Raw genomic sequence first — 16,223 nt, forward strand, 5'->3', positions numbered from 1 at the left:
TACAATAAACAAAAAATTCAGTGCATGAATCAGCTGACAGTCCAAATAAGAATGAAGTCAGTGAGCAATTCTCGCGTGCTATATGCTGTCATATTTGGTATCTGCTGATGATCATCGCAGATAAACGTGGTTATAAATTAGCATGAGTGCCGATGAAACAAAAAGAAAAATCGACGGTGAGAATTTAGTCGGTTTTCGTTGGATAAAACCTGGGCAGTCGCTATCTTTTGTTTTGAGCAAACGTCTATGTCCTCGATGTTTTTGATGATAATCGGAAAAGTTTCCATCGTGTGAAAACAATTCTGTAATATTTAATGTTTTTGTTCGAAGATGTAACAAAAGTATAATCTTAGAGTAGGGGAGACCGGGGCCGAGTTTTGCTCCCGGAATTTCTGTAGTCATTTTGGTTGGACATCGAATGCATTAGTGATAAAACGTTTATGGGTCGATCTGCGGCAAATCCTCCTTAGAAGACCAATTTCCACGCCAGATACTCTGAAACCAGGGGTGGTAAGGTGATTATCACTTTTGAATATTTGGAATCATGTAAGGTGATAATCACCAAGTTCTGACACCACTGTGTGTAGTGATTATTATTTGAAGGAATATCACTGCAGTATGCGTAGAGTCAAAAATAAATTGCTCTCGGGAATGTGATAAGATTATTGATATAGACAACTCCAGTTGAACAAAACGTTACAAAATAAAAAATCTATGCTAGAATTGGATGGTCGTGTCTTAGTGAGCGACATATCAGTCTCAGTAGTTTACCTGAAGAAGTAAATAGATTAAACTGCTTTCTAAATTTTCTTCTTGTAAGTAGACCTAATAAGGCAGTGTTTTTGTACAATTAGTTAGTAATTATAGTGGCTAACCATAGTCCCGTTGGGTAAAATTTCCGAAATGAATCTAGCGTTCGAAAGCTCTGTGATCCGATAAAATAAATCATCAAATAACAATTGCTAAACTTGACAGACTTGGCTTTGCTGTTTCCTTTGCTGGTTGGATGTATCCATATCTTACTGTCGTGAGATGTCGGTAAAAATAGGAAACTGTACAACATCACTGTTTGCAGTGAATTCTGGAGTACCTCAAGGAAGTCATTTATGATCGTATATATTTTTACTCTACCTCAATGATCTGTACTACTTACTGAAATGTTTCATACTATCATTTGCGGATGACTTCAAACTCTACCATCTGATCATAGAACAAGAAGATGCACACTTTTTGCAAGCTCAATTGAATACATTCGTGGAATGGTGTCACTCCAACAAGATGGTAATACACGCTTTTAAATGCTCCGTCATATCATTTTCCCGCAGGCACTCAGTAATAAGATATGATTATAATCTTTCGCAAAATGTTCTTAAACGTGAAAGACTTAAAAGTTATTCTTGATGATAAACTTGATTTTAAGAATCACATTGACTACGTGATTTCGAAGGCATCGAAACTCTTAGGCTTCATATTTCGAATTACCAAAAAATTCGTTAACATACACTGCTTGAAAACTCTTTATTGTGCACTAAAGACTGTCCCAGAAAGTATGGACGCACTTTGATTTTGCTGTAAATAATTCACAAGTGATGGTGATGAAGGGTTTCGAAATCTTACCGCAGCTACAAATTGCTTGCCACACCATAGCTTTCTTACCAAATTTTTCGACTTCAATCGATGTCTCGGACTGGTTTAACACTTGCCCTTCTCGCACCGTATAATATTGTGGTCCCGGCAAGGATTTGTAATCGATTTCCACGTAGGTTTCGTCGTCCATGATTATACAGTTCAAATTTCCAGCAAGAATCGTATTGTACAGCTTTCGAAACCTCGGCCTGATCGATGATTCTTGTTTCGGACTACGTGTTGGTTGTTTCTGCTTCTTATAGGTTCGAAGATTCGAACGTTCTTTAGCACGAAGAACATTTGACTTCAAAGTGCTTACTTTTTTGGCCACATCCCGAACTGAAACCTCCTTCTTCTGCTCGAACACCATCAGTATACGTTTATCCAACTGAGGGTTAGCAGGACCTTTTTTTCGACCCGTTTTCGGTTTATCCTCAAAGGTGTTATCCTCACCGAACTTCTTGATTGCATTTCGCACGGCTTTTTCACTTACTCCTTCCATTTTTGCTATCTTTCTCAGTGACAGTCCGCGTTCTGTGCACCATTTGTACACAATTTTTCGACGTTGTTCTGCTGAAAGTCCACGCATTTCGAAACAAACTAATGAAAACGAATGAACAACTGCACAAGTGGTTAGAGAAGAGTGTAAACAACAGGACGCAGCCATAAAAATTGACAGATTCTGAACCATTGCGAAATGGCAGCGGTTTTTGGTTGCGTCCATACTTTCTGGGACAGTCTTTGAACCTTCCAAGTTATAAAGATCGTTGCTGACTAATCGAACTGGATCCGCTGTGTATTCGTAGAAACGTCTACAAGGCTGTTTTCATCGCTGATTTAATACAATCACATATTGATTGCCCTGATCTCCTACGATTGGTCAATTTTGACATCCATCGTCGCAATCTTCGTTCAAATCCATTTTTACGAATCCCTCGTGCTAGAACTAACTACGGATATAATGAACCGTTTCTCAGTATGTGTCGTTTATTTAACAGTTGCTCGCAGGTCTTTGATTTTCATCTCTCGCGTAATGCGATAAAACGCTTATAATCTGTTGATACAAAAGATGAGGTGGTTTTATGCCTGCTGGAGAGAGACATTGCTATACTTCATTTCCATCGGGCTTTTCTCTGCTCCCCACATATAATAAATAAAATCATGGTACTACAAGAAACGCCATAATCACAAAGTTAAACAATATTATTTTTGCTCACATTAGTATTGAGCGGACTTGCACTGACTACAGTTCGGAAGCATCAATTTAATATCGATTCTATAAGGTCTAGATAAAATTATTTTTTCAGAAACCCCACTATTTCACAACCATCTGAACCCATCTTGCTTTCCCATCGTCAATGTGATTTTACACATTTAATTATGCTACATTAAATGTTCACACTAGACATGATATTCTGGAATTTCTTTAATCATTACACTCGGAGCTTCTTCGGTATAAAATTTAAAAATAAGGGATCATAAGACCTCCCAAGCAGCATTGCGATAAAAACAAATAATCAAATATCACTATTTAAAATAATCATGCGCAATTTTCGACATCGAATAGTGGTATATTTAAATAATGATCATTATGATCACTCGAAGAGAGTGTAGTAAAAATTTCATCCTTTTCAATATTATCACTATAGTAATGTTCCAAAAACTTACACATGATAATAAAATTATAATCATTCAAAATCATTCTCACTGTAGTGTGATGTTAATTATGTACCGGAAATCTTGTTGTTATCAAATTATTAATGTCATTTTGAGAGTTTCCAACACGCAAGGTCGCTTAATATAAGTAACAGGAACGTAGCATTCTTGTTATCGCTGGCGCCAAGCAATCTCTTTTATGTTCTCTGCTTTTTTGTGTCTTCAGACAAGCAAAATCTTGCGCTACTGTTACTTTTGTGTACGAAATTTGAGTAAATAGTGTAATATTTCTGAAACAGTAACATGGAAAAGGCTTTGCTATTAGATGCAAATTATTGCTACTTCAAGAGTAAGATGATATTAGGAGCATTCGCTTCGAGTTTTCATTGCTTGAAACAGAATCTACAAAAATAACAGAGAAGAAAAATGATTTCTTACACGAAATCAATCTTTTTGCTTGAATGTGATTTAACAAGTGAAAATATGCTTACCCGTTCCTTTTGATAGATAAACTTGCAATCATCACAGGCACTCGTACACCTCTATCGAGTAATTTGAGAAATAACATGATGACTTCACTAAAGATATGACTACCGGTACAATGCCCATGTATGATGAATGGATTATCGATAAATTTATAGCTTAATAGGAGTCCCGTGAATATTTACATTGTTTTCTGACTCAGATTTTGATAGTCTTAAAACATTCAAGAGTAATTATTCAGTTAAAAAATTCTATTGTTCATACACTGGAAATCTTGTTTCTGGTCGTTTCTATTAGCACTCAAGACTATCATTTTGACTAGGATTGACAAAAATGGTTGGTTTTCGACAGTGTGTTTGAAGAGGCAAAATATGAGCGATCGACAGTATGAAGTAACCAAATGTCATATAACATTGTATGAACAAAACCAATTGTTGGAATGAATACATTGTGTCACATACGAAATCGGTAAGAAAGTTACTTACAATTAAAAAAGTTCAAAAGGTTATTTTAGTACTTTACCGTAACCTGTTTAAAATACTACGTTATAACTTGCAGTATAGGCACAGACTAACAGACTCAAATTGGATTCTTCAATCATTTTAACGGTCATTTTGAATATTCCTTTAGTTGGGACATTAATCGCATATGTCCTGATGGCGTCACGTTACCCTATCAAAAACATCCTGTCTGTCATCTAGACTGTGCTCATTTTTCACATTTAACAACAGAGTTGCCATTCATACAGAAATTTCTTTAATGTACTGATTTGTTGGCGTCCATGCGAATTTCATGCAAGACACAGATTTAATACATATAGCCAAAACATATACAATATTTATTTGCTTCTGGTCTGCCGTCACTTAATTTCGGGTGAAAATCACCAACACAATCAAAAAATAGTCTAGATGAACAACGTTGAGAAAAATAAATGGTTACCTTCCAACATCGCTAAAAAAGTTAAATATATTATCGACGCAATCCGATAATTTATTGTGACAATTCATTTTGAAATATTATGATGAAATCAGGCATCCCTGTAAGCAGCTGATCAGTTTTGACAAACGAGGGGGAATCAACTAGTAACAAAATTTTTACATAACAAGGGGTGTACCGATAGTAAATAGTTCGCGCAGTACAATATAGGTGGAACTAGTGCATCACGAAAACTTATTTTTATAAGAATTTACTCAATCAGTCATGTCTGTTAGTCTGTGGTATAAGAGTCCACTCTATATTCACGCCATTTTCATATATTACTCCTCCGAATCAAGGATGGCTTTTATGTTATCGCTCTCTATCAACTCTTCACACGATTCAATCAGTGCCATCAAAGAGAGACGGCTATCATCTCAGCAACAAAAAACCGACATGGTTCATTTTACATAGAATGGACACCAGTGCGAAAGCGAATTTCTCTCGATGACCCGTCTGAGTATCACGGGTTAGCACGCTGCTGTGGGGATTCTCTCTGAAGCAACAAACGGTCGCTTATTCTCGTTTCGCGATCCGATTCTACATGGGCAGTTGATAATTGCGATAGAATCATTTTACTATTGCCGCTTATTCTAACTATGTGCATATAACCTTTGTATAAGTTGTGTCTATGAAAATGTCTGTGAATGCTCGACACAAGCGTTTCGAAATATTGCAACCTAGTATGAGAATCATCAAGTCAAAACATCGATTCGATTTTCTGCGATAATTGTTAACTTGTGATTCTCTTTTGGTACATTCCACACAGCGCCGATCATTGCAAAACTATCTATTTTGGTCAGGGCCGTGAAATACTCAGAGTATGAGGTAGGGCGAAGAAATGTAGAAAAATTCTTTCACGGTTCATGCATTGAGAGGCAGCGAGTTCTAAATGACCATTTTGTTAAATTTAGTGCTTCAATTGGCAGATGTAAATTATGATTGTCGAGCAATAACAAAACTGGTCTTGATGTGCTCGGTCTTATATAGTGAGAGAAACGTTAACGTTAACGCTGAATAACCGTAATTTTTAGTGATTGAGATAGAAATATTAAATTCATGGTGTTTCTGTCTAATTCAAGCATTCTTTCCGCAATAACAATCCAATCATCGGCCTATACTGACTGCGCCTATACTGTATCGAAGATTTTATCGATCAATCATTCGGAGTTAGTCGTGGATACATCGATTAAGTATAAAATAGTCAACAAATTTCAAGCAGTACTTAGTTGATGATTTACGCCCTAGTACATTTGATAAATTTCAAGAAAAATGATTTTTTTAACTACGTTAATTTTGATAGTACTCGCATCGTTATGTCAGGTAACTTCAAAAGTTTGACGCATCAAAGTAAACTACGTCTAACCGCAATACTTTATATAGGCTTTGTACACGGAGAAACAAGAACAGACACTGAATGTTGTTGTAGGACAATGTGCTGAGGAACTTGGCATAGATTTGAACAGTAATTTCACGGAACAATGGGAATATACCGGAGTCCTTTTTCCGGATGAGGAGAAGTCGAAAGTAAGTCAGAACTACTACAGTCGGTGTTGAACAGTCGTTCGCACCGCACGCGTATAGCTCTTGGCTCCTGGAATTTTTTTTCTGGCTACCTAGAGTTTCATTGATTCAAGGCTTCAGTCTTTTTCAAGGCTACCTGAATCACTAACTAAGTGATACAAAGAGTGATATTAGAGTGACTAAGTGATACAAAGAGTGATATTAGAGTGACTAAGAAATTAATCAGCCTTTTTTAAGGCTAGCTAGGAGTCTAATCGAAGACTAATTTAGCCTAGTTAATTTAATTTAAAATTTCATTAATTTCAAAAATGCCTGCGTCCAACCGGAAAGGCAACAAGCCTAAGGCTAAAAATAATTCAATACGGAATAAATCACAATCCGTTATTCAACATTTTTCTAATAACATTCACGATCTTATAGAATCTGAATGTAAAAATAAAAGACAACGGACGGATTTCCCTTCCGTTGATTCTATGCCGTCTAAAAATATTTACGAGATTCTTCCTGAATCCGATTGTAGCGACATAGAAGAAAATTCTTCAAAAATTCCCAAAATGGACGCTTGTCGTTCTGGGAAGAAACATCAATCTATGCCACCAGTGACGGTGATGATTTCCGACTTCAAAGCATTCCGTACTGAGCTTTCTACTTTTCTCCCGGAAGTAAAAGTCTCATTTCAAATCGGACGAAGAGGAGAATGTCGAGTCTTGGTGGATGGATTGGAAGATTACGAACGTCTTATTCGATATTTGTCCGAGAAACTTCATAAATTTTATTCATATGATATAAAAACAGACAGACCCTTCAAGGCTGTCTTGAAAGGATTATCAAATGATCAAAGTATTGATGAAATTAAAAATGAACTAAAAGAATTGCTTGGTTTTGCCCCTTCCCAAGTAATACTTATGAAAAAAAGAGCGAATGGTACTTCTAAACCACGCTCTGGAATTTCCCATGAACTTTACCTAATACACTTCAATCGAAGTGATGTAAACAATTTGAAAACTTTAGAAAAAGTACGTTTCATTTCCCACATTAAAATTCATTGGGAACATTATAAACGGCATAATCGTATTGCAAACTTAACGCAATGTCGTCGTTGCCAAGGCTTCGGTCATGGAACCAAAAATTGTCATATGGATATACGGTGTTTGAATTGTGGTAAATCGCATTCGAAAGACGATTGTCCAACGAATGAAACCACTGATAAATTTTCATGTTCAAATTGCAATGGAAATCATAAATCCAATTATTTGAAATGTCCTGTCAGGGAAAAAATTTTAAACGTTCGTTCGCTTCGACAACAAGTCAAATCAACGACCTTAAATTTACAGAACATACCTGAAAATCAGAAAACCGTTACAAATGCCACGCCTAATTCGGCACTGATTTCTTCGAAACAAAAAACAGGTACGCCTGCCAATTCGTCTTCTAACGAAAACAATTTATTGACAGGTAGATCGACCTCGTCATCATCTTCTTCTAATGTCAGTTATGCTGGTATATTAGGTAGAAATCTATCACCTATTTCTTCTAATGTAAATAATCAAAACACAGGACCGCCTTGCAGTTCTTCTTCTAACGAAAACAATTTATTAATAGGTAGACCGGCCAAATCATCTTCTTCTAATGGCAGTCTACCTACAAATATTCCTTCAATGCCATTCGCTTCTTTAAATGAAGTCGATTTAGGCGATATAACTGAAAATAAAATGATCTACCTACAAGATCAACTTTTTCAAATGATCATCCAAATGAATTCAACTTCATCACTTTTTGAAGCATTTCAAATCGGATGGAAATTTGCAAATAATATTATAATGAATTTAAAATTTCACAGTGATGTTAAATAATTATTTGAATATTTTAAATTGGAATGCTCGATCTTTGAAATCGAGTGAAGATGAATTTTATAATTTTCTCAAAGTTCACAAAATTCATATTGCCATTGTGACAGAAACTTTTCTTAAACCAAATGTAAAATTGAAAAGTAATCCACATTATGTGGTTCATCGATTTGACAGGTTTACTGGAATGGGTGGTGGAGTTGCCATTTTTGTCCAACGGCAAATTAAACATCGAATTTTACCTTCTTTCAATACTAAAGTTATTGAAAGCTTGGGAATCGAAGTTGAAACCATTCATGGAATTTATTTCATCGCTGGAGCATATTTGCCATTCCAATGCACCGGCGAACAATTAAATTTCTTTAAAGGCGATTTGCAAAAACTTACAAGATATCGATCGAAATTTTTCGTAATAGGGGACTTAAATGCTAAGCATGTCCAGTGGAATTGTAGGCAAAATAACAGTAATGGTAAAATACTTCATAATCAACTCTCAGCTGGTTACTTCACAGTTCTTCATCCCAGTAATCCTACTTGTTTCTCTTCCGTGAAAAACCCGTCTACAATTGATCTGGTTCTAACAGATCAAAGTCACATTTGTAGTGAACCGATTACTCATGCTGACTTTGACTCAGATCATCTTCCAGTAACATTCAGACTTTCCAACGAAGCTATAATTAATCCAATTAGTTCTATTTTCAACTATCATAGAGCTAATTGGTTGGATTACAGATCTCACATTGAAAATCATGTGGATCATGAAACTATTTTAGAAAATTCTGCGGACATCGACACAGCAATTGACAATTTGAATCATTATATTATCGAAGCTAGAAATCTTTCAGTTCCCAAAGCTCCAACTAAATTAAATTCTCCTATCATCGATGACAATCTTCAACTGCTCATTCGGTTGAAGAATGTTCGTCGACGACAATATCAACGTTCTCGTGATCCTGTTATGAAAAACATAATTAAGGATTTACAAAAAGAAATTAAACATAGATTTTCTCTTTTGCGAAATGAAAATTTCGCTAAAGAAGTTGAACAAATTAAACCATATTCTAAACCTTTCTGGAAACTTTCTAAGGTTCTTAAGAAACCTCAGAAACCAATTCCTGCTCTCAAGGAAGGAAATCAAATACTTCTTACAAATGGTGAAAAAGCTCAAAAACTTGCTCAGCAGTTCGAGAGTGTTCACAATTTTAATTTAAACGTTGTGAGTCCTATTGAAAATGAAGTCTCACTGAAATATGATCATATTTCAACCCAAGTGTTATCACACGATGACATTATTGAGACGAATTTTGATGAAATTAAATCAATTATTAGGAAACTCAAAAACATGAAGGCTCCTGGTAATGATGGAATTTTTAATATTCTTATTAAAAATCTTCCCGATGTTGCCTTGAGACTCCTGGTTAAAATTTTCAACAAGTGTTTTTCATTAGCTTACTTCCCAAAAAGATGGAAAAACGCTAAAGTAATTCCTATCCTAAAACCTGATAAAAACCCAGCAGAAACATCAAGTTATCGCCCAATTAGCTTACTTTCTTCTATCAGTAAACTTTTTGAAAAAATTATCTTGTTGAGAATGATGACTCATATAAATGAGAATTCAATTTTTTTACCAGAGCAGTTTGGATTTCGTCATGAACATTCAACTACTCATCAACTTGTCAGAGTAACGAACATGCTAAAATCAAATAAATCTTCTGGATTATCCACTGGAGTTGCTCTTCTAGACATAGAAAAAGCATTCGACAGTGTTTGGCACAAAGGTTTAATAGCAAAAATGTCCGATTTCCAGTTTCCTATTTATTTGATCAAAATGATTCAAAATTATTTAACTGATCGTACTCTTCAGGTTAGCTATAAGAACTGTAAATCTGAATTGCTACCCGTACGAGCCGGTGTTCCGCAGGGTTCGAGCGTAGCTCCAATCTTGTATAATATATTCACTTCTGATCTTCCAAATCTACCCGTTGGTTGTCAGAAATCGCTATTCTGTGACGACACAAGTCTGTTAGCCACAGGTAGAAATCTAAGAGTGATCTGCAGTCGCCTACAAAGAAGTTTAAATATTTTCAGTGATTATCTGTCAAAATGGAAAATTAAACCAAATGCAGCAAAAACGCAATTAATTATCTTTCCTCACAAGCCAAGAGCTTCTTTTCTTAAACCAAACAATAATCACATTCTTAAATTGAATGGCTTGGAATTGACATGGTCTGATCAAGCTAAATACTTAGGTTTAACGTATGACAAAAAACTCACTTTCAAGGATCACATTGAAGGAATCCAGGCAAAGTGTAATAAATATATTAAATGTTTATATCCTCTTATAAACAGAAATTCTAAGCTCTGTCTAAAAAACAAACTGTTAATTTATAAACAAATTTTCAGACCAGCCATGCTTTATGCGGTACCAATTTGGTCAAGTTGTTGTTCCACCAGGAAGAAAATGCTTCAAAGGATTCAGAATAAAATTCTGAAAATGATTTTGAAGCGTCCTCCCTGGTTTAGCACAAATGAGTTACACAGACTCACAAATATAGAACCATTAGATGTAATGTCACATAATATTATAAGCAAATTCCGACAAAAATCGATGCAATCTTCAATTGAATCGATTCGCTCTCTGTATTAGTTAGTAAGTTAGTATATAAGTTCCTTTTTCCCATTACACAATACAAGTAGGTTTAGAATTTTCCCTACACAAAAATCTCAGAATTGCGGAAGCAAATAATGTCTTCATGGTAATAACCAAATCATATATATATATATATATATATATATATAACAGGGCTGAAAAGTCACCACTTGTGGCTGAACACCCAATTTAAATCTTAATAATTTAATTTTAACTCATATTCCAATGAATAGTTATTTAAAAAAAAAAAAAAAAAAAAAAAAAAAAAAAAAATAAAAAAGTCAGAACTACAGAATTTATTACTGGTGATGGTATCCGAACAGTTACCCATTTATGTGCCTGGCTCGACTGTTTCATTTAACAAACGGGTAGTAGTAAACCATCGAATTCTCAATTTTGTGTGGTTTGGAATAGGATAAAATAATTTTTTTTTACAGAATTTTGCCTTTTGTATTCATCGCACATTAGGCGTGTTGGATGCTAATGGTATGATTAAAGCTCAAACGTGGATCGACTTACTCCGATGGCCACGATGTTCAGGAATTGCAAGAACTTCTTCAGCAATGTAACAAGGGTGAAGGAGATACCAACGAAGACAGATTATACAACTTCTACAAGTGCTTCTGGGTAGAAAAAACATTGGAATTGTGACGGACAGATCATAGCAGAATTTTTAAAATTAAATGAATATTCTGCAGTAGTTTAGTTTTCTTTTCTGACCAAAATACCATGGACCTTCTAATAGAAGCTTGTGATAACCTAAGTGAAAAGAGGATAAGTGAACAATGTTAATTGCGAGTCTTCAGCTCTTGATATACAACACCAGAGCAATGATGCAAAAGTCCGTTTAATCTCTGGCTAATCGAAGGACCTAAAATGAATGCATTGTTCATTAAAAATAACTTACAATGCCCCTAGGAGTTGAATCTGGAAGGTAAGAAAAAATATCATAATCACACAATGATTATTGAAAAAATCGAGCTACAATCGAAGAAATAATGTTGAACTGCAAAACTTATTTTATTCCACCTGGTGGGGTAATGAAGTTTCTCCTAAGCTGAAATATTCGGCGTTGCTCTGAAATTTATTATTGAAATGTGCATAGCTAGCGCTACCTGTCCTTCTGACAGTAACGAAAATGAGGATGTGTGTCTCAATCGTCTGAGCATTGTTCAGAATTATTTCAACCAAGAATTGATCCACTGGTTTCCTGTGCCATGTCGTAAAAGGCCACAAAAAATAGGAGCTCCTAGGTTAAGGTGTATTTTCGTGCCGATGACTGAATAGCTGACTGAATGAATAATACAGTCTTGAACTCAATAACACAAATCTACGTGATTCTGTTTAGAATACAATCTGCACTTCAGCAGATAATCTGAGGTAAACGAATTTATTTTTGTTCCGACAGTCAGGCAGTTTTAAAATCACTCAGTTCGAATGATTCATGGTCGAATCTAGTGATCGCATGTCGAACTCAAATTGAAGACCTTAGCATCTCAAATGCTGTTTACTTCTGGCCATTCTGGTATTACTGGGAATGAATGGGCTGATGAGTTGGCTAGAGCTGGTGCAACGAATGATTTCCTTGATCCTGAACCAGCTTTACCACTTTCAACTAGTTGAATAAAGCACAAGATTCGTTCTTGGGCTGCATTCAAACATGCTACCTACTGGCACAGCTTGCAAACTTGCGCTCAGACTAAAACATTTTTACCAGATTTAAATCTGAAAATGTCAAAGTGTCTACTGCATTTTTCCAATCATCATTGCAGTATTCTGGTCAGAGCTCTGACTGGACATTGCAAACTCAATTATCACATGGCTACTATTCAACGTACTGAGTATTATTCGTGTGATTTGTGTGAATGCGATTACGGTACTTCATATCATCTGATATGTAACTGTCCCGCATTGACGCAACTACGTATCCGGGTTTTTGGTTCTCCATACATGGTCGAGTCTGTGTATGCGGAGCTAAAATTAAAGGATATTCTATCGTTTCTCACCCAATGTGGTAAGGAGCTATAGTCAGAAGGGTTCATCGTTCTTCCTGGAGTGAATGAATCCTTTCTGTATTCACCTTAAATAGGTTTTTAGCAGATTGTTTGGTATCCTTTACTGGGTGCCGAGTTTTCTTCTGTGAATTGTTCTGCATTCTTCCGGGAAAGCAAAATGGTGTCGCTTTTGAAAAATCTCTAAATCCTCTCGGTGGTTGGAGGTTTTATTAACCGTGCATTTTGGCAACTGCAGATCGTTCAGCATCCTTTCGGGGATGCAGAACGATTTATTTCTTTATGTTGTGTGCTGTTTTCCCACCTCGCCCACTTCCCGATTCCCTTCCATGTTCCTTATATCCTTACCTTCCCATCAGGAAGTAGATGAGAAGCTACGGCACAAATCTCCAAATAACCAGAGGAACGTGCCACTTGAGCCAATTAGTTCTGATTCCTGATAATACAAAATCCAATACAAAAAATGTAGTAAGGGTTAAAAAATCAATTATTATGAAAAATCATTTGTCAGTTCTACCTTTCGTAAAAAATTTAAGCGCCTAAATTAGATTAAAGTTCTAATCGGTCACATGAATAAGTTTTTAGTTTAGTGCATCCACCATCGACTTTATTTTTGTTTTTGTTAAGGGGTCGTTTAAATTGTTTAATTTTTCATATAATTGTGCTCGGTCGTGTCTAGTATACAACCTTGTAATTTCTTTTGTGCAGCTTCATCCGTTTAAGTCCAACAAATAGCAATCAAAAGCTATGTAACTCAAATATCACGTAGAACTTTCACTCGTCAAGATTATTAAAATACATTCTTTCTAGTTAACAATAAAGCTGCAAGTAAAAACTATCTGTACTCTCATAGCAATCATTAGTTCAAACCGAGGATGGCTTTTGTCGTATCAAAGAACGCTCACTAGCAACTTTTCACACGATTCAATCAGTGCCATCAAAGAGAGACAGATATCGTCGCAGCAACAAAAACCGGCATGGTTCATTTTACATAGAATGGACACCAGTGTGAGAGCGAATTTATCTCGATGACCCGTCTGAGCATCACGGGTTAGCACGCTGCTGTGGGGATTCTCTCTGAAGCAACAAACGGTCGCTTATTCTCGTTTCGCAATCCGATTCTACATGGGCAGTTGATAATTGCGATAGAATCATTTTACTATTTCCGCTTATTCTAACTATGTGCATAAAACCTTTGTATAAGTTGTTTCTATGAAAATGTGTGTGAGTGCTCCATACAAGCAAGCTTTTCTTCTTCCGTACCAGCACGTACCGGTTTTGTATTTACATTTTGTATGACAGTTTGAATATTTCGACACTCATCGCCATATAATTTAGGAGCCCAAAGTCAGATCTTGTGAAAATCTGTTTATCCGTTGCTGAAAAATTGAAGTGAGATTCGTTTTAGGAGCTTCACTTCACTACTGTCGGTACTTTCGAAAGCGGAAACCGGGGACTAGTAGTTACAAAGTTGGATTACATATCCGCTAACTAACAAGATCTGCCAACCAGATGAATTTACCAGTAAGTTTTATGAAAATTTGCACCTCGTGTCGCCATTACGTGAAAAAAAAATAACCAAGAAATTGAAAATTTTCCACTTTTCGACTTCCACTTATCGGAAGTCGTGTAAAAACGAAATTCAATAGGAAGCTATGGGACCATGATATCGTTTGAATCTAAGTTTGTGAAAATCGGTTCAGCCATCTCTGATAAAATTGAGTGACATTATCTGTTACACAGACATACATACGCACAAACGTTTTGAGATCCTAACGAACTGAGTCGAATAGTATATGCCACTCGGCTTCCAAAAGTCGGTGTTCACAGAGATTGCATAGCCTTTTTATATGAGAACGGCAAAAATGAAATTTATACGACATGTAAATCAATAATACTATAAAATAGACTTCAGTTGAATTGAAAACCTTGATCGATGTAAAATTAAATTGAAATTAATTGATTCTTCAATTAACTAGATTATATATCGCTTTAAAAGTATATTAAGTATATTGCAAAATAAAGAACTGTACAGTAACTTCCCATTCATTTGTCTGTTTCAAATATGTGCATGAACATTTTTGTAGGCTACCAAAATAGTTTAATATGTGTTCATGCCGACAACATCAACGCTAAATCATTGGACGAGCGTATAAAAATTGAACTAAACTCACAATAAGACAGCGCTAAGAACGATTCTCCTCTAAGGAAGCGGATATCAACGTGATATAGAAATAAAATAAAATATTTTTTCAGACTTGTTAAATCAGCCTCGTTTAGCGTACCAGAAAATGGTCAGTCTAATATATTTCTACAGTAAAAAATTCTTCATTTCAGCAACGAGACACTCGTGATAGTTGTATCCTTTATCTGCGATGGTATCCCCCTCTTCCGTGATGCAATGGTTAACAATTTGTGATCTGGTCTGAACATCAAGAATATTGGCTAGATAGTCGATTGTATTTTGACTCTGGAACATACCGTCAGCGGTTAAGATACCAATTTTGATTAGGACACAACTGATAAATTCCTGAAAAAAGATATTCTTAATTATTTGAATCTTTGGACCTTGCACAACAAAACTAGAGATAGTTCAGTACTGGAATCCTGTTGTCGAATATTGCATAACTATTTTGATTCTATTTAAATTAATACTTTTTACAATTCCAACATACCTTTGATTTCTCCTTGTCCTGAAAGGGATATTCAGTGCGGATATATCGTATAACACTCTTCACGTTGCAATGCACACCCAACTCTGCAGAGCATTCTCTGATGGCAGCAAGTTCTTCTATTGTCTGCTTTACTATATGTGAATCTGTTAGACAGAAGGATGTTAGTCCCAAAAATATCAAAGATGAAATTAAATGCATTTTGTTTTGAATAATCGAGAGTCGTCTGCCACTGCGAGAGTTAGCGATAGACTGAGCTGTTTTTTCTTGCTTGTGAACAATTTTATAGCACAGAGAAATACTGATGTGTTTATAGTTAGTAAAAAAATACCCCTCATTTCAAATGTAAGCTGCTCTTTATTGCATATGGAATGACTAAAGCCAACTTAGATCGTGATTATATTCAAAACTGCAATGTAAGCATTTCACAAATGATTTTCTAAGAGCGGCCAAATTAATTATTCAAATGAAAATAATAACTCCCCTATCCCCTCGAATGTCTATAGAAGGTAATGGGTTGTAGTATATAAAGGGTTAATTTTAAGGAGGGAAAGAATTTGATTTTCAATATATGGAAAAAATTGATGGAATCTTTATTGGAATCGATAGAACAATCAATATAATTTAATGTTTGAAGATGTTTCCATGCAAACGTTGCCTGGGGCTCCGCTTTACATGGCCCATGCGCAAGGTCCAACATATCGGCCGGTAATTCACGAATAATGCCACCGGCCCATAATCCACACCAAACAGTGACTTTTTTGGGATGCATTGGTAG

At 35.7% G+C, this 16,223-nt stretch overlaps 2 protein-coding genes across 3 annotated transcripts; one reads left to right on the plus strand and one right to left on the minus strand.

The window, feature by feature from the left end:
* The first annotated feature begins 5,663 nt into the window (after positions 1 to 5,663).
* Positions 5,664 to 11,450, plus strand: LOC131432764 (uncharacterized). 2 transcript variants are annotated; one of them, XR_009229959.1, is made up of 4 exons: positions 5,664 to 5,763; positions 5,823 to 6,063; positions 6,124 to 6,267; positions 11,199 to 11,450. XR_009229959.1 is itself a non-coding variant. In XM_058599267.1 (3 exons), exons 1-3 carry the CDS (start codon positions 6,013 to 6,015, stop codon positions 11,328 to 11,330), a joined length of 327 nt encoding a protein of 108 aa, XP_058455250.1. In that variant the 5' UTR covers positions 5,723 to 6,012; the 3' UTR covers positions 11,331 to 11,450. The 2 variants fall into 2 exon arrangements, 1 of the variants encoding a protein (XP_058455250.1); XM_058599267.1 differs by having other exon boundaries at positions 5,723 to 6,063.
* Positions 11,451 to 15,020: 3,570 nt separating this feature from the next.
* Positions 15,021 to 15,707, minus strand: LOC131432765 (uncharacterized). Its single transcript, XM_058599268.1, has 2 exons — positions 15,449 to 15,707; positions 15,021 to 15,303 (listed from the first exon to the last, which is right to left on the minus strand). The coding sequence occupies exons 1-2, from the start codon at positions 15,644 to 15,646 to the stop codon at positions 15,085 to 15,087; spliced, it is 417 nt and encodes a 138-aa protein (XP_058455251.1). The 5' UTR covers positions 15,647 to 15,707; the 3' UTR covers positions 15,021 to 15,084.
* Between the last annotated feature and the right edge of the window lie 516 nt (positions 15,708 to 16,223).

The sequence above is a fragment of the Malaya genurostris genome, chromosome 2 (assembly GCF_030247185.1).
Source record: "Malaya genurostris strain Urasoe2022 chromosome 2, Malgen_1.1, whole genome shotgun sequence".
Taxonomy (NCBI): Eukaryota; Metazoa; Arthropoda; class Insecta; order Diptera; family Culicidae; genus Malaya; species Malaya genurostris.

Bases quoted from the DNA above. Each gene is read 5' to 3' on its own strand.
- LOC131432764 (XM_058599267.1), top strand. From the start codon at position 6,013: ATGATTTTTTTAACTACGTTAATTTTGATAGTACTCGCATCGTTATGT. The intron at 6,064-6,123 runs GTAACTTCAAAA...TACTTTATATAG, and splicing joins TACTCGCATCGTTATGTCAG to GCTTTGTACACGGAGAAACA. The intron at 6,268-11,198 runs GTAAGTCAGAAC...TTTTTTTTACAG, and splicing joins CGGATGAGGAGAAGTCGAAA to AATTTTGCCTTTTGTATTCA.
- LOC131432765 (XM_058599268.1), bottom strand. From the start codon at position 15,646: ATGCATTTAATTTCATCTTTGATATTTTTGGGACTAACATCCTTCTGT. The intron at 15,304-15,448 runs GTATGTTGGAAT...ATCTTTTTTCAG, and splicing joins AGGACAAGGAGAAATCAAAG to GAATTTATCAGTTGTGTCCT.